General features: G+C 42.9%; 1 protein-coding gene across 1 annotated transcript in view; it reads left to right on the top strand.

The window, feature by feature from the left end:
- LOC147749048 (cysteine sulfinic acid decarboxylase-like) overlaps window positions 1–24,817 on the top strand; it is a 289,794-nt gene that overhangs the window by 175,237 nt on the left and 89,740 nt on the right. Inside the window, exon 12 of the mRNA XM_086965583.1 lies at window positions 18,334–18,533. Coding sequence (XP_086821709.1) covers window positions 18,334–18,533 — 200 coding nt within the window. The remainder of the gene's footprint in view (window positions 1–18,333; window positions 18,534–24,817) is intronic.

The following is a 24,817-nucleotide window of genomic DNA, read 5'->3' as shown; positions in this document are numbered from 1 at the left end:
CCGTGTGGTTTGGTAAGGGCAATGAACAGTTGTCGGACGCCCTGTGGGTGTATGTTGATTGTCGCCACTTCATAGGCCTTGAGAGCCCTGACCACACATCATTTTGGGACACCAGGAAAGGTAGGATAGGATACCAACCTCGAATTAGTTTTGCTCACATCGCAATCTCTGCGACAAGACACCAAACACAGAAGGGTTGCGAGCTTCACCGACATCTGTTTTCTACGTAAGTACTTATTTGATGACCACGATCAAGACAAATGCAAAACTTTATTAACATCCCAGAGTACCGTAGTTCAAGGGTCACAGATAATCTGATACCCCTCAGAAGCTTGCACACCAAAGGATGTCCGCCAGTAGGGTGGCCGTCAACCGGGATGTGACCTGCCGAGATCGCTGATCTAAATGTATTATTCGACTGTAGGCCAAACCTTCCTGTGCCAATGAGGCTAAGAAATTAAGGACGTCGACATCGGCCCCCATCGGATCCACCGGTTGTCGAAGCCACCAACTCCCCCCAACGTGACCAAGTGGAGCGATATCTTTTATTAGTGCTCTCTGCCCAAGATTTTGCAAGTAAAGAGGAAGTGTCTTCCGAAAGGCCGGGCACTTCCCAGCGTTGCCTGTAACATGCCAGGCCAACAGATGAAGTCCACCTGTGGCATGGATGGGATTGGGGATTCCCCTGAGGATCCTTGAGGAGATCTGGACTGAGGGGTAAACGGATTGGAAAATCCCAGGAAAGTTCCAACTGAAATGGAAACCAGGCTTGAGATCTCCAGATCGGGGTGATCACCACCAGAACCGCCGGTTGTCTCCTCATGTGGGTCGACAGTCGCATTATCATCACGAAGGGGGGAAAGTGTATCCTTGCCCCGTGCTCCAATCCTGAAGGAACGCATCCACTGCCAGAGCCTCCGGATCCAGACGCCAACTGTAATACCTCTGCAGTTGGGCATCCAGATGGGAAGCGAAAAGGTCTATCGAGAAGGGGCCCCAGCGAACCTGGAGTTCCCGGAAGACTGCAGGATGTAGCTTCCACAGACTTGTGTCCTTCCAGTGGCGGGAGCACCAATCTAAAGAACTGCTTGCGCACAACCTTGTGGTTTTTTCTAGATACTTATTGGGTTTATTTAGTTTCCGGGGTGCTCCTGGGGTAACGTGGCCACCCTATTGCGTCCTGTATTACATACAAATTGCGCTTCAAATATGTTTGGTTGCATCCCCCTGTTTGCAAACGCCTTTATGGTTCTCTTCAGAGAACTTTAAATAATTTCCACGTATTCAGTATATAAAGTTCTTTTGATGTTTGTTTATTTATTGTCATTCAAATTTCATCTCTGTATTCTTGATTGAATTGTCAAAAACATCCTTATAATAGGTCAGTATTTCCCACATTATTATATTTCATAATGCTCCAATGCATTTTGAGCAATTGAGCTCTTCCTCAGGGATCCGTTCTGTTAAACAGAATAAATGGACGCATTTAACATAAACACATTTATATTGACATAGACACTTTTGGACTAAATAATAATGAACTAACACATACCAAACATGAAGAAACAAACATACATAAACGTATATTCTATACCTAATGCCACCGTGTGCACACATGATTAATATTGTGGGACTATTTTATGTTCACATTATTTAAACGAGGGGTGGGAAGGCATCTGGTGTGTACCGCGGAATAAACAAACAGGTTGTGAACGACCGAACATGCCGACAAGTTACTCACGGAGTCTGAAGAGGTTGTTGAGGTTCTTAATGATATAAGGAGAAGCTGCAAGGGAACAATATAAATTCCCGTTACCGTTCGCACAATCCTATTAACGACTATATACCCACAGTAAGTTAATCGTTACAATATCTAATCTGCATCACATTCCTGTGATTGCAAAAACTTACTTAGGTACGCGTTTATCAGTCTCCGCTGGCAAGATACCGGTGAGGTTTTCACAAGCGATGTGGTTCAGCGCTTTATGTAACTCGAACGCTACGAGTGAATGTAATGATATAAATAGGACTAAGTTTTAGCGGCCATCTTTAAATGGCTGGGTTATAATCGAATGTCTCTATAGAACCTCGCAAAGGGGCTAAGTAATGTGAATACACGTACATGTGTGTTTAAAAACGTGGATGTTGGCCCAGCGATATAAAGGTATGTTCGTGTTCAGACTGTGGCTTCAGTAGAAAAATATCACATTATAAATAACTCGACTGATAACATGAAGCAAAATAGTAACACCACCAATGAACCATTAAAAGAAAATAATCAATGAACAAGAAAGTATGGCAACTACTGTGTTTCCCAAGTCCAGAACATATATTCCAGGTGTTTGTCAAAAACTTAAAGGTAACAAGCATATTCCATCCGTTCCTTAAGACCGTTTGGTCTGCACGACTGTAATTTCATAATCCAATAGTTTTCCCTTCTGAGAAGGTAATTGTTGTTATCTTTGCCTTCTTCCCTTTCCACTACTTCAAAGGCTAAAAATCTTAATTGGGAAATGTTATGTTTAGCCTCCATAAAGTGCAATGCGACTGATGATTTAGTGTTCTTTGTTCTGATATTGGATTTATGTTCATTTATCCTTGAAGAGAACCATAAAGGCATGTGCAAACAGGGGGATGCAACCAAACATATTGGGAGCACCAATCTGCCACCTGGTTCGACGAACCCGGAAGATGTTCCGCTGACAGAGATATCTTGTTGGATAAACAATATATTCCCAGAGGTCTCAAGCTAGATTCGATATGGTCCTGTACCTTGACCCCCCTTAGATGGTTGATGTAGCGGATAGCTGCTACATTGTCCATCTTGAGTAAGACGCAGCATTGGACCTTGTTCTTGGTCTAAAATTTCACAGCGAAGGAACCTACCATCAATTCCAGACAGTTTATGTGAAGATCTTGTTCGGACGTGGACCATTTCTCAGCAGCAGGCATCCCAACCGGAATTACGGGGGTTGGAGTCCATCACCAGGTCGAGCTGCAACCCGAAAATGGCCCGGCCATTCCAGGCTTCCATGTGGGAGATACACAATTGTAACTCGGTTTGGGCCTACTCCAAGAGGGGCACAAACAGATTGGGAGTTAGTGAGGCCTTTGCGTAAATTAAAAGCCTTGAGGCGTTGAAGGGCCCTGTAATGAAGGGGTCCCTGAAAAATGGCCTGTATTGACGATGATAGAAGACCCACCACCCTGGCTAGGTGACGTAAGGATATTGTGGGCGTCACTAACTTACGTCTGAGTTTGTGTCAGATTTTGGAGAGCTTGCGAGATGGAAGGGAAAAAGAGGCATTGAGGGAATCTATCATGAAGCCCAGGAATTGCATCTTCTGAGAAGGGATAAAATCTGATTTGGCTTTGTTGATTACAAACCCCAGGGAATCCAGAAGTGTTACTGCCTGCTGCACCTGGACGAGCAACCGGTGGGGAAATTGACTCATAATGAGTATATAGTCCAAGTAGATTATCAGCCGTATTCCCTCCAATCTGGGGCGTTCCACAACTGGCTTCATCACCTTGGTCAAGCACCACGGAGCGGAGGAGAGACTGAAAGGAAGGGACGTGAATTCGAAGATTTGTAAATTCCACTGGAACTGAAGCAAACGTCTGTGAGGTGGAAAGATTGGGACTGTAAGATATGTGTCTTTTAGATCCAGACGAACCATCCAGTCTCATTTTTCCACAACAAAAATGATGCAGAGAAAACCCAGAGGATGCAAGGTTGGCAGTAAGATCGCTCCCTTGTGCTACAGTTCCGAAACCTCCCTGTCTATTAAATCCATCTGATCTTTCGAGAAGGTCAAGGGTTGTGGGTGTATTGACTGAGTTGGTAATTCGAAAAATTCTATTTGGAAACCTGTGACGGTCTGTAAAACCCAGGCGTCTCAGGTAAGAGAAGACCAATTGTGAAGAAAAAATTGCATTCTGCCCCCTACTTTTATGTCCCCCAAGTTTTGTATTCTCACCTTGTTGATTATTGTAGGACCCGTTTCCTCTGCCTCTACCACCGCTATGGCTTGGGTAGGAGCGGGTAGGGTAGAAGTTGCCAAACTTCCCTGGATCCTGCCACTGCCCTGGACGAGGCTCTGATGATTTTGAGGAGGCTCTGTTGTAGGGACGGCCGGCCGAGCGCCCCCGCAACGACCGGCTGCGCCAAAAATACGCTGGGTAAAGATGTGCTTTATGGACATTTGGGCCTAATCCAATGAGTTGAAAGTATCTACAAACTTGCCCAGCTCTTTGACAAAGGGGTCTCCGAAGAGATTGCCCTTCTCCACTGAACCAGCCTCTGAGGTGGCCAGTTTCCCTAACTAAGGGTCTATTTTAATGAGTAATGACCTGCGACGCTCAATAGATATCGCCATATTGGCGTTCCCTAGAAAAATTATCGCCCTTTGAGCCCAGCTGAAAACGGTATCCGGTGAAATCAGGGTACCAGAGGCCTTGGCGTCCTCCGCCATGTCAAAGATCTTAGCCAAGGGGCCTGCCATGTCCTGGAGTTTATCTTGGCATTCCCTCCATGAGTGATCGATGCCTTTTTCGGGGTCACAAATCAACTTAGCCAGAAAAGTGGCCATTTTAGGGTCCACCTCTGGCGTGACTGCAACCTTCCGGTCTAGGGCAGGTCGTGGGCACTCCGCTCTCAGGCAACTTCTGACCTTTTTATCCAGAGGCTTACGCAATCTGGCCGCCATGTAGGCAGCTTCCTTAGGGGCTGGAACCCACTCTGAAGACCTCAGGTGGAAGAGATCTTCCGGGTTTAGCATATCACTATCCACCTCAGGAATCTCCACCTGATCACCCTTTGCAGGGTGCCAGTGCCTGCCTGAGTCACCATCCCCATCAGACGTCTGTGGGACTCGTCTGGATCCCCCACAGGCGAAGTAACTGGGCAACCAGAGGGTCCCGCCAGATCCTTTGCTGGCCTCACCGGCATTGCTGGAGGCTGAGCTTCCAAAAATGCCTTTTTAGGAGACCTTTGCTGGCCTCACCGGCATTGCTGGAGGCTGAGCTTCCAAAAATGCCTTTTTAGGAGCGCAAAAGCGTCAGAATACACTCCCTCGTCCTCAGGACTCTTCCGCTTCGGCTCTGTGGTGCTAGTGGAAGGCTCACCTGGCGGTAGGGGTTTCTTGGACCCCGACTAACCTTCCCTCGCAGCGAGGGGTTGCTGGCACTGAGCCTGAAGTTGGTCAAGTCTCCTCTCCAGGAGCGCAACGACTTGGGAAACTGCCTTGAGGATGGAGCAATCCCTCACCTCAAAAAAGTGATCATCAATAGGTAAATAGGTGACTTCCTCCTCCTCCTCTTCATAATAATTCTCAAAAGCATCCATAGTCCAAACTTAAGACTATGCAGTAACAGGGGATGTGGGTAGGGAATAAAACCCTGAATCACTATATAATAATATCCTCAATGGTATATGGGCTGAGCCCTGGGGCCAAATCTCCCTACTGGTGATGAGTGTAATGCCTGCCTGGGCTGGTCCCTTGAAAACCAATACAAATCTTACCCATATCCCGGGTGTTAAGCTCCAGGCAGGGGCTCTCTTCAAACGAAAAATTACCAAAGCTTTAACAGCACTACCAGCAAAAACCTGTCTAAAGAGTCTTCCCGAGTGTGTGCAGATAAGCGCAGCCAAGCGAGTCTCTCCACAAGCGTAAAGATGAAAGACATGATTCGCCGTTTGCGCAGGGGGTAACACGCGTTCAAGCGCGCAAATTGAAGGGTGCGTAGACCAATGGAGGCGGGATAACAGTCACATTAATGCCATAAATAATAAGTACAAAGCGAAAGAAGTCTGAGAGAACAAAAGCACTTATCTTAATGCTGCTGGACCAGCAAGAAAGAGGAGGGTAGAGCGTCCCCGAGGGAAGTTGTTCTAAGTCCTCGCTCAGGATTGTCTCACTTCTGTTGAACTTTTTCTCTTTCCATTTCCCCTGTGCATCATGGGAAATGTAGTAGTTGTTATCGTTTTTTTGATGAAAGCTGCTGGAGCAAAATAAATGGAGCAAGAACAGCCTAATCTGAAGTCTCCGGTCCTGCCATAGAATTTAAACCTGGTGATAAAATATGGCTACTTTCTTGATTCTTAACATTTTCTTGTCATTTTGAGACCACAGTTCTTTGGAATTCTCTGTCAAAATGTCGAAGATATTCCATCCACTGTTTTACAATTGCCATAGGCTATAATGCACTTGTAATACAGCATATAGGACTGCCCCCACATCTGTCCCATCCACCAAACTCTAAATGAAAAACGTATATCAATAGCCTCTTGGGTTTATAAAATGAAAGGCACTGTATCAAGCGCATCAGTCACAGAATGAGGCACAATATCATTAGTTTTATGTATTATTGTTTTCACACAGAACCGCCGGAACAGCATGTCCATTCTCTATGTGGTCTTGCACATAGACATCATAGAAATCATCACTTGTACAGAATAAAGTTCAATTCAAATTAAATATAAGAGCCCTTCATAGGAGGTTTGTGAATTAAATAGAACTGAAGAAAATAATGTGTTTGTCAGTAATTGGAGCACCAAAGAAATATACAAGGATGCATAATTTAATGAACAACATGTGTTAGAAATGGCAACTGCGTCCTCTGTTTCACCAGAGAGAGGAAGCTATGGAAATTCAGAGGTTTTTAGGGCAGAGCTGCTTGCATCTGTATCCATAAGGCATGGGTGGGCTTTACATTAATGATACATCAGTCATATACAGTCCCTTCTGATCTGCAGGGATTGAAGCATTCTGCAGAGCAGCCGTCCCCCCTTTGGGCTGTTACAACAGGAAGCGTGTGTGAGAGAGAGAGGTGAATTCAGACTGTTCCGACTGATCATATGAATTTTGAGGCACATTTAAACAAATAGTTTCCAACAGGGGCGTAGCTAGAGCCTGTGGCGCCCGGGGCCATTCCACAGACTGCCGGCCATGGCATCCGCAGCCCCATGACCGTGCAAGGTCAAGTCTCGACTCGAATTTCGAATCTTGCCCCACTGTCAAACCTCGGGCAGAAGTATTTCTCACATATATCACCCATAGCTGCCAAGGTTTCAGATTGTTTATGTGTGACATTTTCATAATTTCAGTTTAATTATGAGTGACATTTCAATGACTATGAGTGACACTTTCTCACGAGCAAAATCAAGCAATGAAGACGAGTGAAACATATAAATATAGGAAATTGCACCCATTTGAGCAACAAGAAACTCTGAGAAGATCTTAAAACAGCTGCAATTGACCTATGGCTTTGCTTTTACTCAATATTTGTGACTGCTGTCATTTCTACTGCAATGGTCTTTGTTTATCATATATGGCCCAACACCATTGTATAGTATCATTGAGATGCCTTAGATCTTTTATTTCATTTGTAAAGTACTCTTTCAGTCCCTCTCTTACAAATAGTTCATTTGTTCTATAGTGCTGCTCATAGCAGAGCAGGATGTCAGAGCACTTTACATCAGACACACATTATACCAACACAACAACGGCCCGAGCTGCCTCAGTAGTCACCCTGCAGGCCAGTGAGTCCCGGGGTGGACCGTCCAGTGACACTCAGACTCTGTCCTGGCGGCCGCTGCAACCCGGGTCACTCGCTCATCTCAAGCTTCCTCTGGTCCAGGACTGTTGAATTGGGGGGCGGGGCGTAAAGCAAAACAGCTGATAGAGCACTGCAGGCAACAGGCAGGTGCGAGCTGCGTGCAGCAGGCAGCGACTCTGCTAGCACCATATTTGAATACTTTGCGGAGCCGCGCATAACACAAAACGCCATTCCCAACCATGTGAATATTTGAAAGACAGTGGCATATGTCTCTCCCCTGTTGATGTCATGACCTAGACATCAAACTTGAGGAAGACAGAATTTTTCTTTTTCTTGAGAAGCTTTGTGCCGTTTCTTAGCCAACTCAGTTCCGAGATACAGGGAGCTATTCTTGCATTCATCCAAGGTGTCAGATGCAACCAGGACATCTTTTACAAGTTGAGTAAAGTAGATCCTCTCAGAAAGATAAGAGTTTCCAGATCTTTCTTGAATGATTGAGAAATTTAGAAGGACTGTAAATCCTTGAGAGAGTCAACACTGTTAATTGCCCCCATCCCCAAGAATGTGAAAAGGTGCTGATTTCCAGGGTGCATGGGAATAAAGCCATGGTTTGCACAAAGATTCACATCAGTAAACCATTTGGCAGTTGCTAGAATACTAGACTGTAGAGTTGGAGGGTAAGAAACAGCAGAAGAACTGGGTATCACCTCGTCATTAATAGCTCACAGATCTTGCACTAATCTGTACATGTCTTTGCCATGTTTTTGATTGGTTAAAATGGGGGTATTGCAATCACCTACAGTAGGCACTAGAATATCTTGTTGGGTAAAGTGCTTTTGAAAGGTCTGATTACTGCTTATGAGCCTAACTGGTACTGGTGAATGTGGGGCAGTTTCCTTATTGGAGTTACCTTAGTCTTTACAAGCTCTGCAGACTGTACACATTCAACATATTTTCCATGTTCAGCCCAAAATTTGAAAGGTACCGGATGAAGTAACTCTGACATAGATTTCAGTATATCATAGCCTTATACCTGCCGTAGAGGGCTATACCGGCTATTAAAGGCCCTCTCCAGCGTTAACGGCCCGAGCCGAAGGCGAGGGCCTTTAACAAGGGAGAGGGACTTTAATAGCCGGTATAGCCCAGCTACGAAGGGCTATAGGCTATTAGAACATTCTGCCACTAGAGGGCAGAATGTTCTAACAAAAAAACAAAGCCTTATGGGAGCGTAAGGAATTGGAATCCCCTCAGGCTCCCTGAAGCCTTTGTTCACAGCCAGAGCTCTCCATTGTCTGCAATGGAGCTCCCAACATTCCAATGTTCTAATAGCATTTACATTGATCATCATCAGTCCAATCAGCGGTTTCATATAAGGCATCTAGAGTTTTGTTTTCATTGTTCGTCAGCATATTAAAGTAAATACCATAAAAGTTGCAACAGACTGTATAGTTTAGTTCACACAACAGGTATCTCCCCAATATATTCTCAAGAGAAATGGGACTCAATAGCGAGGTGGGTTGATCTGTGATAACGCCTAGAGTTATGGAGACTGGATCAGTAATAGGTTGTCGGTATCTTAATTGCCAACCGCATCCATGGAAAACCCAAGAGTGCTAATGAGGGGAATACAGAGGTTTTTAAGTAAGACTGGCTAGCATGAGGTGCATTTCCTAATATTAACAGTTTCCACAGCATGACCTTTTTGGTCTACCAGAATCAATGTATCTATATGGCAGAAGACAATAGTCAATACATTTTTTGGGGTAATTCAAAAACCATATAAAGGCAATCCATTGAAACCTAGTATATTAATAAATAGTTGTAAAAATACAATACATCCGTACAAATCTAAAATCACATTGCAATCACTAAACACAGCAAATATAATTCTCACGCTGACCACAATCTTGTCACCTCACTCGCCACACTATTTTAATTATGACTCGCCAGTGTACCATGCACTGTGTTCTGGCAAATCATGTTATTTCAGATGTCGTAAGTGTTGTTATTAATGCAATGATTTCACATGCTATAAGTTATGTAATATGCAAGTGTATAGCTTGTGCATGGAGAAGGGTCAAATTATAGTTAATGTAGTGTGGCGAGTGAGGTGACAAGATTGTGTACAGGGGTGTGCAAGTTATAGTAACGAGAAGGTGAAGCGTAAGTATAAATGCGAGTTATACCTGTGAATTATAGTAATTTGAAAGTGGTGTGTAAATCATAAATTTAACTATAACTTAAGAATTTCTAATGTTTGTATAGTTTAAGTTGCGTTTGTATACAAAAAATAACTAAAGCAGTAGTTTCAAACATGTTGTATGGGGATGCCTGGGGGTCCACGAAACCTCTTAGGGGGCCTGCAACTGCTTAGAAAATTGCATATTATTAACAGATTAATAAAGTGAACAAAGTGAGAATGGGTGGTGGGGTTTAAGTTGCACAATTTGGTGTACCCAAGTGTAAATCAGAGCCCACACTTCATTGACATGCTTCAAAAGGACATTAAACAATGACCACCTGACATTAAGTGTCATGCCCCACATCTCTCCAACATTATAGCTTTACGAATAGTTCTATATAAGACGCGCAGACCAGCAGAACGCTGCTTTACGTTCTTGCGTCTAGCTCCTTCCGTTGTGGGTTCCGTCCCAACTTGTCTTGCCTGACTTCCGGTTTGCGATTGTTCTGTTTCGCTTCCTGTGCGATTCCTGCCTTCTCATCGAAGGTGTTGTGTTCGGCTTCAATCCTTTGTGCCTGATCGACGGAATCGCTGTTGGGTGACGTCTTTCCTACCGACGTCCTCCATTGCGGTGGTTACCGCATTTGCTTAGTTACATCTTTTCCCCCTTTACTTGAGCCCCGCCTGGCGGCCGGGTCCTTCCCCGCCATCCGGCTGGGTTCAGCCTCCACTCTCATTTCTCAGTCCTTAGGTGCTCCGCCCGGCGGCCGGGTATTATCTCCGCCATCCGGCTGGGCACCCGTACAGCTCCCTTAGTTAGTTAGATTCCTTCCTGTCCCCCCCCATCTTTCCTGGTGCTTCGCCCGGCGGCCGGGATTTTTTCCCCGCCATCCGGCTGGGCACTGCCAAATCTCATTGTATATATGACTCCTCACTTGTGGCTGGTTTCTCCGGTGCACTTCTTCATTCCACCCATTTCTGGGCCATCTATTTATTACTTCTGGGGTTCTTGCGTGGACCAGAGTTTGGTGCACATTCAAGCGCCTCTTCGCAGAATCACGGTAACAGCGCTGTGCGCTGCCTTTTCATTATATATATTTGGTGATTACTTTGCGTGAAGACCTGAATGTATTTCCTGTCTAACAGATATTATTGCAAGATACATGTTATTGGCTCAAGCTCATATCCATACCTACAGAAATCTCCCAGGTTACTCCAAGAACATACAGAGTGAAAATTACACTTTAGATATTGACACTCACCAGAATAGAGTGGGAAAGAGTTATTTACTGTTTTCTTGCCTTATTTAGGAGAATTACAACACTTTCAACAATTGTTAATTAGAACCTGCAATAAGAACAAAGTCAGACTTTATGCATATTTTTATCCATGAATTGTGTGCACCCCAATCTTTTAGTTGCCCATATACAAAGTTGACAGCTTACCAGAGCTATCATTCTTCTTATACCAATTCAATCCATGTAATCCAGCAACGATAATCGTATCAGTGTTTTGTAGGCACGTATTATATTCACTGTTCCAAAAAATCAGAAAGCCAACGGTTACTACCATGTTCAGTCTTAACCCATTATTCATTCAACATGAAGGCGAACAAATTGTTCATTCATTAAGCGCCCGCTTAAAACGCAACCTTCTGATGTTAAACATAAGGTAACATAAACTAATAATATACATAAATGTACCGGCTCTATATCATTACAGTCGCCCAATAGCGTGCTATTTAAACACAAAAACCTTCCACTCACATACCTGGTCAACATCAAAATACCGCAGAGTCTCCGATACCCGATTGGCAATACAGTAGCTGTAAGTCCATATACGTTAGTCATATACCACGTTCCATAAATGCAATTGGACAGCCAGAAAGTACCATAACTCAGTAAGCAGCTACTATAAAATTTACAGAGGCTGCACAAACACTTCTACTCTGTATATCGTCCAATTGTACAAACTAATCACAAAAATTACATATCTTACCATGTGGAGCGGCACGCTGATCACATTTTTTTTGCTCAGGAAATTGATTTTGTTTGAGATTAATAAAGTGTATATAAATAAAGAAGCTAAATGTACAATTGAAAAATTGAAAACATACTGTAAATGTGAAGGAATATGAAATTGGAGGCTAAAAATTAAATTGGTACCCTCCAGATTGTTTCGTGGGAGCAGTGCAGATGTATCAAGCAGAATATAGTATGGACGATCAATAGCCTCAAATGAATTTAGCTCCAACCTTGCTATTAAAACTACAATTTTAATTTATTTATATGTGTTTGTGAAATAAATATATTGTGTCTTGGTTTCTGTATTTGTTGGAGGAATGCTTTTTTCTGCATTTTTTGTGTATTGCTGTGCTGTTCAAATCATTGACAATGCTTTGGCGGGGTCTTCCGCTTCCAGTAACGACTCAGTGGGTGGGGTACCTGGATTCCAATAATGATTCTGTGGGGGTCCTCGGGTTCTAGTAAAGATTAAGTGGCAGTCCCCGGAAGCAAAAAGTTGAGAACCACTGAACAAAGCTTTACTAGCTATAACTTATCTTTAACCTTTGGTTTTTGTCCTTGGAATTTCTATGGTTTTAAAAATTCTAATAATTTTTTTTTATAATCTCATAGTTTACTGTTGCCAAGTGGAGTGTCATTAAGTGGAGAGTGGTACAATAAAGTGGAGAATAATGTTATAAAGTGTGCTGTGGTACAGTATAATGTCCCAGAGTAGAGTGGAGTAGTATGAGGTACACTGGAGTGGCGTACACAAGTTGAATACATCAGAGTAGCATAGAGTGGAGTGGCATACAGTGGCGTGGCGTGGCGTAGACTGAATTCGGAAAGAGTTGAGTAGCTTACAGTGGAGTGTCATACAATAAAGTGGCAAACAAAAGAAGAGGATATAGTAGAGTGTCGTACAGTGGAGTGGCATATAGTGAGTGGTTTACAGTTGGATAGCATACAATGGCGTGTGGTACAATGGAGTTATGTACAGTGGAATAGTGTTGAGTCAATTGGGGTCCAATGGAGTGTAGTATAATAAAGTGGAATAGTGTATACTGGAGTGGTGTAGAGCAGAGCTCTTCAAACTGTGGGGTGCGCCCCCTGGGGGGCCATGGATGGGTTCCCAGTGGGGGGCGCAAATGCCGCAACAAGTACATGTAAATGAAGATGGCCTGGAAGTGCGGCCTTAATTATTTGCCGCATTTCCAGGCTGTCTTTGTTTACACAGAGCCCTTGAAATTAATTAAAAAGAATGAGAACTATGGTCAGAGTGCTGTGGGGGTGATGGTCAAAGTAGTGGCTAAAGAAAAATAAAATAACAAAATAGTCTAAGTGTCTTGTTTTTTCACCGACTAGTAACTGAGTATAAAATAATGCACTAAAAGCTTCATTTTGATTGAAAAATAAATGCAGGTTAAACTACGCACTAATAAATGTACTCTTTTAGGTTATGAAACCTCAGTTAGCAAATGCCATCACTGAAGATGTCTGTGTGTGTTAAAGCTAAGCAACACATAATTGAACCCTAGTTGGTGCATTGGGAAAAAGGGACCTTTGTATTATAGTCCGGGCCTCTGGAATTATGCAATTGTGCGGCCGCACTATTTGTCTCATAATTGTGGATTTGCTGCATTTGACACATAATCCATAGTCTACTGCATAATTTGCTAACTTTTGTAGCTCAACCAATTTATAACTTTACAAAAAATGTAGCAACACGTATTGCTGCGTAGTGGAAGACCCTTTGTAAAGGTTGACTGGTCACCTTTCTGTTGCTTATTACTATATGTGGTTGTTAAACTGGTACTTATGAAGGGCAACATATGTCAGGACAGCGTTAACAAGTGTAAAAATGTCAAAATATTGCAGTAATACTATCACATAATTTGCCTTTTCATGCAGCATAATTTAGTCAACTCTGTTGCATAATTTGTCCTCCTAATTCCAGAAGCCGTGTTTATAGTGCTATGAGGTCCCTGCCTGTGGCAGAAAGCACTGTGAACACATGCAGCAGTACTTGGGACCAGGAATCGGAGGGTCCCACTGCATTACAATTATGTCTGTCTCACTTTAAAAAAAAAGTGAAATGGGAGCTTATTTTCCTTTCTAGCATTAGGGCAGAGCGCACTCTTGCAGAAAAAAGGGAGTGAATATGTGGAAGCTTTTTTCTGAAAGGGACGATGGCCTGTTTTAAGATTGGAGTGATGGTCTGGTAGGGAAAGGGTGGAAGATGCAGGGGAGATGGCCTGCTACTCTGGACTGCAGTAATCATTAGTGCAGTGTAGTTGTATTGGGGTCCAGGAGTGTGAGGGTATGTCTAAAGGGAGTGGACACAGTCTAATAATTTTATATGAGCACATATGTTTATGTAATTTATGCTATACATGATTCTGTACCACTTGGTACTTAGTGACATATTTCAAAGGTTATATTGGATTGTAGAGCATACAGAACATCAGTATGTGAAAGATGTCATCCATAGTGTCATTAGTAATGTCCTCATTCATGTCATTTGAATTGTCATTTGAAGTCACGAGTGATGTAATATGTCTGGAGGACAAGTTATAATGATCTCAGTTAACTATAACTGGTGCACCTTCAGCGTTTTTGTGGGATTTTTTTAACTGACTTTTTCACCTAACTATAACGTCACTATATCCATTGTTTTTTTCAGAAAATGTTGAAGGTTTTTTTGTAACGTAATTTAAGATCTTATTACATGTAATAAACAGCAGTGGATGCTGCCAGATGGGGGTGGTGGGGTAGGGGAGAGGAATTAAATTTAAAAACTGGCATACCTTTAACGGCCGGCCACCGCATCTCCTCCGTCCTCGTTTTCTTCCTCTTCCTGTCCAGGCCGGCAGCAGGAAGCACCCGGTCAGAAAGGCTCCTCTGAGCCAATCACAATGCTGCAATGCAGAGTTGTGATTGGTCTGAGCGCCGATCCACGGAATTGGGAGCCTGTGTGTGTTCCTGACCAGGCTGTGCAATGCAGCCTGGTAGGAACATGCAAAGTGCGCATGAACTGTTTGGCCGGCCAAACAGTTCATGCGCACTTGGGGAGTGCACAGCCCCTGATCAGGCCAGCCCCGCCCCACCCCTCCACTGCCTGCATTAGGGAAAATAAAATGATAATAACAATATGTTATTATCATTTCATTTGTCCTTTTCAGCAGTGGAGAGATGCTCCTCCGTCTTAGCGGAGGAGCCACCGCTGGTAATAAGCCCATATTGCTTTCTTTACTAAGAACCAAGTACCCCATTGTAGTACTTCACTATCTCTGGGTAGAGAAGTAGCGCAGTTCAAGGCCTAAGAGGGAAGGAAGGTGATGTGGACAAGTAATCTTCATTCGTTGACACAAATCACCGACACTCAATAAATTATTGTCAAGTCAGTGCCTTTTCTTTTAAAAAGGAAAAGTAAATGTATTTTACACACACACTCTACTAAATACTATGCATTAAAATAGAACAATGTACATTATGTACATGTAATAATCTTTAGTGACACCATCAAATTACATTTCACCCATAGAGGGTTCTGACCCCCCCTAATAATAATCCCCACCTATAGCAGATACAACATCACAATATAAGGATGCCATTTTGAATAAGGCAGGCCTACTGGCTTTTGTCAAGGGGTCAACCCAATAATGTATAAAGGCAAGCCTATTGGCTTTTTCAAAAATCACAACCTTAATATTTATCACATATTAGGATTCAATATCTACATGGCCCCCCTCGCCGCCATCGTCAGACAGCATGGGCTCAGCATCGTATCCTACGCCAACGACACCCAGCTCATCCTCTCGCTCACCAAGAGTCCTGAAGACACCAGACTCCGTTCCCAGGAAAGTATGAAGAACGTGGCAGCCTGGATGAAGGACAACTACCTGAAGCTAAACTCAGAGAAGACCAAGGTCCTCATCCTCGGTCCCTTCAACTCCGCCTGAGACAACACCTGGGGGCCCTCCGCCCTTTGGAGCTCACCTACCCATACAGACTACGCTCTGAACCTCGCATCAACCTTGACTCCTCCCTCTCCATGAACCACCAGATCAACACCGTCGCCTCCCCTAGTTTCAACTGCCTTTGCATCCTTCGTAAGACCTTCAAATGGATCCCTCTGACTGCAGAAGGACCGTCACCCATGCACTCATTACCAGCAGGCAACGCCCTCTACACCGGTATCAACAAAACTCTTCTACACAAACTCAAACCATCCAGAACGCCACAGCCAGACTCGTCCTTGGGACACCGCCCCAAGAGCACATGATCCAACACCTACGAGGCCTCCACTGGCTCGCAGTGGAGGAGAGTGTCACTTTCAAACTCTTCACCCATGCCTACAAATCCCTCCACAACATCGGACCCAAATACCTCAATGAGAGAGTATCCTTCCACGTACCCAAGAAGAACCTCCGCTATGCCGACCTCGCCCTGGCAGAGGTCCCCCACATCCACAGAAACCGAACCGGTGGGAGAGCTTTCTCCTACATCGCAGCCAAAACCTGGAACGAGCTCCCTGTGAACATCCGACACTCCCCGACCCTGCACACATTCAGGAAAGACCTCAAGACCTGGCTTTTCGACTGATCCGGAGCCACCCCCCCCCCCCCCCCCCCCTCCCCAACGCCTTGAGACCCTCACGGGTGTGTAGCGCGCGCTATATAAACCCCTGATTGATTGAGTGAGTGACGAATAGAATCCAAACCTACAGTAAAAATATTGATTATTAATAACAAGCATTGCAATGTGTCTCAATAATCCTTGAAACACAGCCTTCATATTCAAAACAACATAAAACCTACCAGTTTTTCTTTTACATTTCACATGGCACACAATACAACCAGAACACCAACCACAAATAGTCCCTACAAACTGCAGTTCAAGAGCAAATGCTTTAGCTCTGGGTATACTTAAAAGCATGATAAACATTTTCTGGGGTATTGTTCTGTGGGTCCCAGGAAACATAGGGTTATTTTTCATAAATAATTTATAGGAGGCTGCTGCAATCCCTGCAGCCCCTCGCAACATTCTTAAAATATGTTGGTGGCTGGGTTACCCTGGGCCTCATGGTGGCCAAAAGGAACAAAACTAGATTGTGGGGAGCATAATCACCACTACAGCTCAGGGAATGGAAGCGTGATATGGACTGTATGGTGCCTGAGAAGGTGATATGTGAGGGTCGCGATTGTCTCCATAAGTGGGAAATTATTTAGGGTCACTGGAATGAACACCTGGTTGGTTTGTACTACGCCTCTGGAACAATGTCCTCTGAAATTGCTATGGGCAGGACGGTGGTCACAAATGTTTGTAGTGATGACGACTTATTGTAACGTCAAATCCCAACCTGTATGGAGCGGGGGTTCCTGTCTCAATTGTTTATATCTACAAAATCCGATTATATTTGTTGTACTATCCTTTCTCCTGTCGTCATGTATTTAACAAAAGGTTCTGATATAAAAAAAACATGTTGGTGGCACCCTAGCCAAACTTAGACTCTACAAAACTGAACAAATATGCAAATTAGTTCACAGACTACATTTTGCTGCACTCTTTGCTGTAAGCAGTGAATTATAAGTGAGTGGATCCAGCCATTCATTTATTATCAGTTTTCAGGGCTTCGCATCACTTTCTTCAATTTTGTTTTTCGGCACCCCGGTCCCATCTCAGACACCCAAAGCTTATTCCATTATTGGTGTAAGCTGGGGCTGTGCAGGAGCCAGCAACATTTCTTTTGTACCCCCACCTGGTAGGAGCAGCCTTTCCTCATGTCTTCAACCCAACTGGAGCAAAACAGTTTCCCCAGCCTATTTTGAGAGTGGGCAGGGCACTGAGTGGCCAACATGCCCTGCCCCAGACATGGGCAGGGACTTCCTAAAATAATCAGTCTGTATAAGGGAGGGGATCTCCAGGATAGTCATGTGTCAGGCCACAAGTGGGGGGTCCCCAGGGCTAAAAATTGGCTGGTGAGGGGGAACCTCATATCCACACTATATTTATCTAAAGTGTGCAAAAAATAAACATATTGCCAAACGATCTGCTTTCTGCTCATCACTGTTCTTCTAGAAAAACAAGAGAAGAAGGAAAGGCCAGGTTTTGTTTTTGTAAACTACAGCTTTAATCATACTCTGTGTCCTGCTTTTCTTTTAGGCTGTTGGCACTTTCTCCAGATTGCATTGGCCCCATGGACTGGTCCAAATAACATGGTGTTTGATGTGTAAGCGTAGGGGCCCAGGAGTTCACTGCTGAATGCTGGGCCTGGTGAATACCAAGGTTATCCAGACTTGAGTTCATGTCATGCCTCTTTCAATCAACACTTTATAATCCGTCTCTTTATTTCACTCTTGAAGGTTCTTTTTCACACCTTTCTCTCTTCGTCACTCTTTTCCTGTCTTTTTCTTTCTTCTTTTGTGCCATTTCTCTTTTGCTCTGGGTCAAATTTGATGAAGCATAAGTCTTGGTTCATAAAAATGAGTACTCTGCCCACCACCTGACACCACTGACAAAAAGTAGGCATTGCATATTTATTTCCTTTTCCCTACACTGATCTCTACCATCTGGTTTGTCCTACAGGGTCTCATGAAGAAGTGTCATAGTGCTAGTGCCTCCTACCTTTTCCAGACAGACAAGTTTTATGACCTCTCCTATGACACTGGTGACAAGTCCATCCAGTGTGGCCGGAGGGTGGACTGCCTGAAGCTGTGGTTGATGTGGAAGGCAAATGGGACAGAAGAGCTGGAGAAACGAGTAAATCGAGCCTTCGCACTCACGAGGTATTTTATGATATTGTATAACTTTTTATAGATTGCTCAGTTAAACTCAAGGTTTTCTATGCTAAAGGGTGACTTCACAGCATGCTATGTTAAAGGGTAAATGGAAAGAGTTCTAATTACATCTAAATGTTAGATGTGACCTTTTCTTCAGTTGTGTTTCGCACTTTTTAGTTAGATTATTTTTATGAATCATGTACTTGTGTGCAGAGTGGAAGTTCTCTATCATGGCATAAGTGGCTGGGTTCCTGATTGTTTGTACTTTCTCCACAATTTATAGTTTCTTTCTTTCTGTTGTTGCTTAGTTGCTAGGCAACTGCATGGCTCATGCACGTTCTGCCCTTGGATGGTGGAGGTGAAGATCGACTTTAAGTGGTCAATTGCATGGCAACATTGAAGGTGCACCCAAGATAAGCCATTCTATGCCCATCCATCCGAGAACCAAAGACCGTTTTGGGCACACCCGTATCTCTAGTACCGCTGACTGGATGATCTACACAGGTGACCCACTGCAGTCATGTACCACAAATGGAGGTCAATTTACATATTCCCCTCTAATCAGTTAGGAGCTCACTAAGAGCGCTGCCTTTTTACAACATCCTAAGACAGGTGCCAGCAATAACCCAGGTGCTAACAATATACTAATTTTAACCATTCTTAATCTACTCACTCCCCACATACTGTTTGGACATTGCTGATGTTATTATGGAACACTATTTCAATGTGTTGTTTCTAACAGAAACTTGGATCAGTGATACCTCTACACCTTCAATCGTGCAGACCCACATAAAATCTGCCATGTGGATCACCATGGCCAATTTGGAGATAGTATATCTCCTATGTGCAGAAAGCATTTAATCTTTACCAAACTAGTTACCAATACAGACCCCACACCCCCACATAAAATCTGTTATGTGGATCACCATGTCCAATTTGGAGAAAGTATATCTCTTATGTGCAGAAAGCATTTAATCCTTACCAAACTAGTTACAAATACTTTTCCAGATGCATAGGTTCTTGCTCTTTTAATCTATGTAAATGCCAAGATTACTTTCTCTTGTGTTTTTATTTACCAACCTCTTTTTAACTTTCCAATGTTACTCTTTAAGCTTCTAGTGCCATTGTTCAGGAGATATTAATATGTGGGCAGACTTGCCATCGATGGTTGCCACTAAAACTTTCATAGACTTGTATACTACATTAGATCTCACACAGAGAGGTTACTTTATCTATTCATACAGTTGGGCATAAAATGTATCTTATTTTTCCTCTCCAAGTCTGATTTCTAATCTCGGGAATGATGTGGTACACTTGTCTGAACGTTCTTCCATTGTCTTTAACATAAATCTAACAAAGGAGAGATATATCACCCACTTAGTCCAAAACGCAAACTTAGCAATATCAATGGAAATTACTCACCTAGACCCTTGGCAAACTTCCCTGTGTATTAATGTTAGAGGTGGGATCCATCACAAAAACCCTTAATATTTAGATCAAGGCAGCCATTAATTCCATCGCCCATCACAGAAATCTCTTTCTTACACATCATGCTAGACCTTCAATCCCTTTGTACTCAGATGACCTCATTAGATCTAAGATAGTCTACAAAGAGTTATCATAAGGAAGATCCCTCCTAGCAATAAAGAGATATAAAAGAGAACATTTTACAAACAAACTTCTGGACCTCTTGATCTCTTAACACACACACAAGTCTTCAAATTGTGAATTGTTGTACAACTAGTATCACACCTTCACCAGAGTTTTGTAAGTCTCTTGACCTCCTCCTTACACACTGCAATTCAACTAATCTGTGACTCCTCTGATCTTACTGAAATGGTTGAACTAGGCAATCAGGTTATAGGCTCAACTATCTCTTACTTGGCTACACCTTACAGTTCTGACTCATTAACTGACTCTACTCTGTAAACTAGAGAGCAAGTTAAGATTTTATTATTAACTGTAAAGTCAAGTTCCTTGCCAAATCCTGGTCTGGCAAAATATTTTCATCTAGCTGGGGGACCTTTTTTTGACTAAACTTTGTAGAGTGAATATCTTATCATGTATTGATGCTAAAGTCCCAGATGCATGTGAACAGACTTGAATAATCCCACTTCTGAAAAATTATCAGCCAACCCGTTGGCATTAAGTAATTATCATTCCATGTCCATGCTAACATATGCTGCGAAAGTAGTTGAGAGAGACTTTAAGAGGCAAATGTCTAACTTTATCAGAGAAACACTTTCCTCTAAGCAGCCCAAGCCTGCTTCTGTCCTCTGCATGGCTCTGAAGTAGTGAGCCATGCTAAATTAAACAAATGATCCTTGAACAATGAGGATTGGCAATTCTCATTCAGCTGGAGATCTCTGCAGCCTTCTGCACCTTTTCTAATGCCATCCTGATGTCAAGGCTGCGATGAGCCGGTTTTGAAAGGAAGGCTTTGGGATGAATTATTTTATAAGAAGGTCGCAAATAGTTTGCTTAGGATCTTTGCAGTCAATTCTTCAATCCATCTCCTGTGGGCTTCCCCAAGCACCATCTCTTATTCCCACCCTTTTCAACTTATATCTCATGCCTTTGGCCATGCTCTTTAGACACCAAGGCACATCCTTCATGTGTGTTTTCAATAAGGAATCTCAAATCTCCAGAGTAAATGTACCAGGTTTATCTTCTTAAATAGCTAAAGAAGATTCTACCCTCTATCCCAACCAGCTTCGACTTCCTGGCTATTCAAACCGTTGTCCATTTTGGAATTGATTATGGCAACGCACTGTATCTTGGTCTCCCTAAATACCAATTACACAGCCTACAAATGTATTCAGAATGCTACTGCCAGACTACTTCTCAAACTCCCCCGCAAAGCTTCTATCTCTCAGCATCTGGCAGAGATGCACTGACTGCCTAATAACAAAAGATTGTAATTTAAAACATTGGACATATGGATTATCATTTAGATGTACATACTCTCTGGTACTTGATAGTATTTTCCTAACGTGTGCTGCTAGTATAGCTGCTGTATCAAAATACCGAAATGAATAAGCAATAATGAGGAGTCTTGTGGTTTCACAAGGGAAAGAAACAAAGGGGAGAGGATGTAGCCTAACGGTTAGGGCGGTTGACTCCAAATCTGGGGAACCGGGTTCAAGTCTCGGCAACGGCACTCAACATCCTGTGATTCAGGGCAAATTGCTTAATCTTCTCGTGGCTAACAAAAATGAAGGTGTCCTCATTCAAGGCAACAGGTGCTCATGTAAAGCACTCTGATACCTGATTTCAGGTCAAGTTCGCGTTATATAAAACTTCGGGGGGAAAAAAAGGATCAGAGGAAGACAGAAGGACACTGTTCAGCCAATGCTGATCCGGAACAAATCCAGTGCCGGGCTACGCCTGTAATCCTTCCCTCCTAAAGCTGGTTGAGTAGGATGAGTTTGTCAATGGTATGAAATGCAGTAACCTGTGGCTCGAGCAAGACCAAAGCACATATATCACTGCATTCTATGATAATTTTTAAGTCTTGCAGTACGGCCATTTGGACACACTCTGGTCCTCTGTGGATGCTAACACCTGACTCCGACGACTTAGATCCCACAAGACAATCCTAAAGTCTGTTTCTAACTATGTTATTAAATACTCTTGTTGAGAAGTGATAAGCTTAAGTTTACCTTTATATATCCCATTAATGACATGTCAGACCCACTATTCAGGTAAACATCATAGCAAATGCTCTCACATCTACCAATACCGAATTTATTTTAATTTCTCTACCAGTCTTATTTCCACTTCTATATCTTATGTTTTTTCTCTTGCTTCAATCGCGTGCATTTTCTCACCTTTTTCTCTAGTTTCACTTTGGCCATTATCTACCACAGAATTCTTGCCTCTACTTCTCTGATTTACTCATCTTCATAGGTTTCTCCTAAACCGTTTTTAACCTTTGCCTCTTCCCCTCTTTCATTTTCCTCAGTCTGTTACTTTACCTCTCAGCTTCACAGTAGTCATTATCTCCCCTCAATCTCTAGACTTTAGCTCTCTTCTTTTTCTCCCAGTGCTGTCCTGTCACCTCCTTCTCTCTCATGATGTACCCATCTTCCCTAAATGCTCTCTCACCACTGTCCTAGTCACTTTCCCCACCTCTTTTTCTATCACCCGCCTTTCCTCTCCTCTATTCATCTGAGAACTCTCTCTTGTCTCCGCATGCTTTTGTCGTATCTCTCATCCTTCCAAACCTACCTCTCATCTCAAATATTTCTCTGACGTCCTCCCAGATCTACGTCCCAATCTTAGAGGGCCTGCAGATGAGCAACATTAGTACAAATGCCAAGTCACCTTTGTCCATAAAATATAATCGCATACTGTGAAATGAAAAAAAAATCCTATTCACCATTTCTGTCATGAAGACCTGATGCATTTTCTGCTTTCTCCCATTGTTCTTCTTGTTTTCTAGTTAACATTTCCTTCACGTGTTTCTACTGGTTGTCCTGAATGTACTGCGGTGAAGAGAGGACTCAGACGCTAATTTTTCTTTCACTAATCTTTGTCGTTTAATTGCGCCAAACACTGAAAATGTTTGCAGTTTCTGTGCAATGAATAAAAGCTGGTCTAAAAAGGCGGGAAAGGGTCCACTGTGTAAAAGAAACTATACAATCGGTGTATTTAATGCAAAAATAACCAGTAAACATCAAATCAAGCAAAGGTAAAACGCCAAAGCAACAGACCCAAACTTCCATTTCCTGACCAGTTGGAGCATGTAGTGCTAAAATCCATATATTTTGGCGCTACATTTATGCGCTTTTTCAATGCAAGTGCATGAAATCAGGAACATGTGATAAACTGAAACTCACAAATGGGTGCCAATGAGCAGGAGGCATGCTCTTTTTATGGGAAGAATGCAATAAGACTTTGGAAAATCTTTGAAGATTTTCTTGAGTACAAGGTTGACTTTACTAATTTCTGCAAACCTCGCTTCACTGCGCCAACTTCAAAACAAGGCTACACTTACTAGGACTGCAATGTACAACATGGAATAGCAAAATTTGAGTGCCGTCATAAAACCAATGCACAGTTTAGCAATCTCTGTATTCCAGGAACTCTGAGCATAGTAGTCCCCAATACCCTTCCTTTCAGTTTCAACAGGCAGGGAATCAGTGTCATACCTCATACAGGCCAGGGGTGCGATAAAACCATGCGAGCAGAGCACATAGAATACAAACGAGCTCAGATGGTGACAAGTGGCACATTGAGCCAAGAGGGGAAGCTTCCACGTGTAGGGATAGCTTTAACAAATCACCATACCGGAAATCACAAGCGATGACTTGGGAAAGTTCAAAGAAAACCTAAAGATAAGGACTAATAGGAGAGGATCCCACACACTTGTATTCCAAGGCTTTTATGGACACACAAGGGATAATAAATAAAGGCATGGTTTAGGGTTGTTGCAGCAGCACTTGAGATATATAACTGAACACTGACAGAGCAACTGGATGGGTCCTACAAATTGTGCTGATGTCAGACAATATGCTGGGATCCTCTTGAAGGAACTGCATCGTTTGTACCAAGATGCAGGTTCATAGAATCCAGGGGTAGAGGGCTGAATTGAATACCGAGAAAGCCAGGGTTGCCTGGGCTGGGATTGTGTAATTGAATCCAGGACGGAAAATACCATATTTGTAAGATCTCCCAGGCATATAGGGGAAGTAAAGTATTAACAAAAATAAAACCATCGAAAGGAGTGTCTTGTGGACTCCTTTGCTGCTCAAACGGCAAACTAATGGTCCAGAGCACCTTGTATCTGATGGGAGGCACTATTCTAAAAGGACCCATCCATTGAGACAGAAGCTAAATCTATAGCAGGGGTCTTAACTGGGGTCTGTGACACCTGCTCAGTCACTGTTAAGAAAATTAAATATTATTAGCAGATTAATACAGTATATAAATAAGCAAAACAGAAAATGTTACATTGTGATATGTTCTATAAATGTTAAGAAATTCGAAATTGGAGGCTAAAATGTAAGTTGGTATTCATATTATGATAAGAGCAGCACAAGTACAGCAAATGGGAACTAGAATAGACGATTGGCGACCTCTATTGAAGCACTGGTATATGCTGGAAAAAAGAAAGCATACATTGAGAGCAAAAACAAAGTGATGCACTAGAATCTAGCATCTTGTAGAAATAAAGCAACATTTTTAAATGATCCAACTTTCAAATTAAAAATGTACATTTTGATTCTTGCATATTTGTGAACGAAATAAAATATTCTTTAATTTGTGTATTTGTTTGATGTATACTT

The sequence above is a fragment of the Lissotriton vulgaris genome, chromosome 1_1 (genome assembly GCF_964263255.1).
Source record: "Lissotriton vulgaris chromosome 1_1, aLisVul1.2, whole genome shotgun sequence".
NCBI lineage: Eukaryota > Metazoa > Chordata > Amphibia > Caudata > Salamandridae > Lissotriton > Lissotriton vulgaris.
Note: the sequence above shows the minus strand (reverse complement) of the source record. Positions and strands in the feature narration are given on the sequence as shown.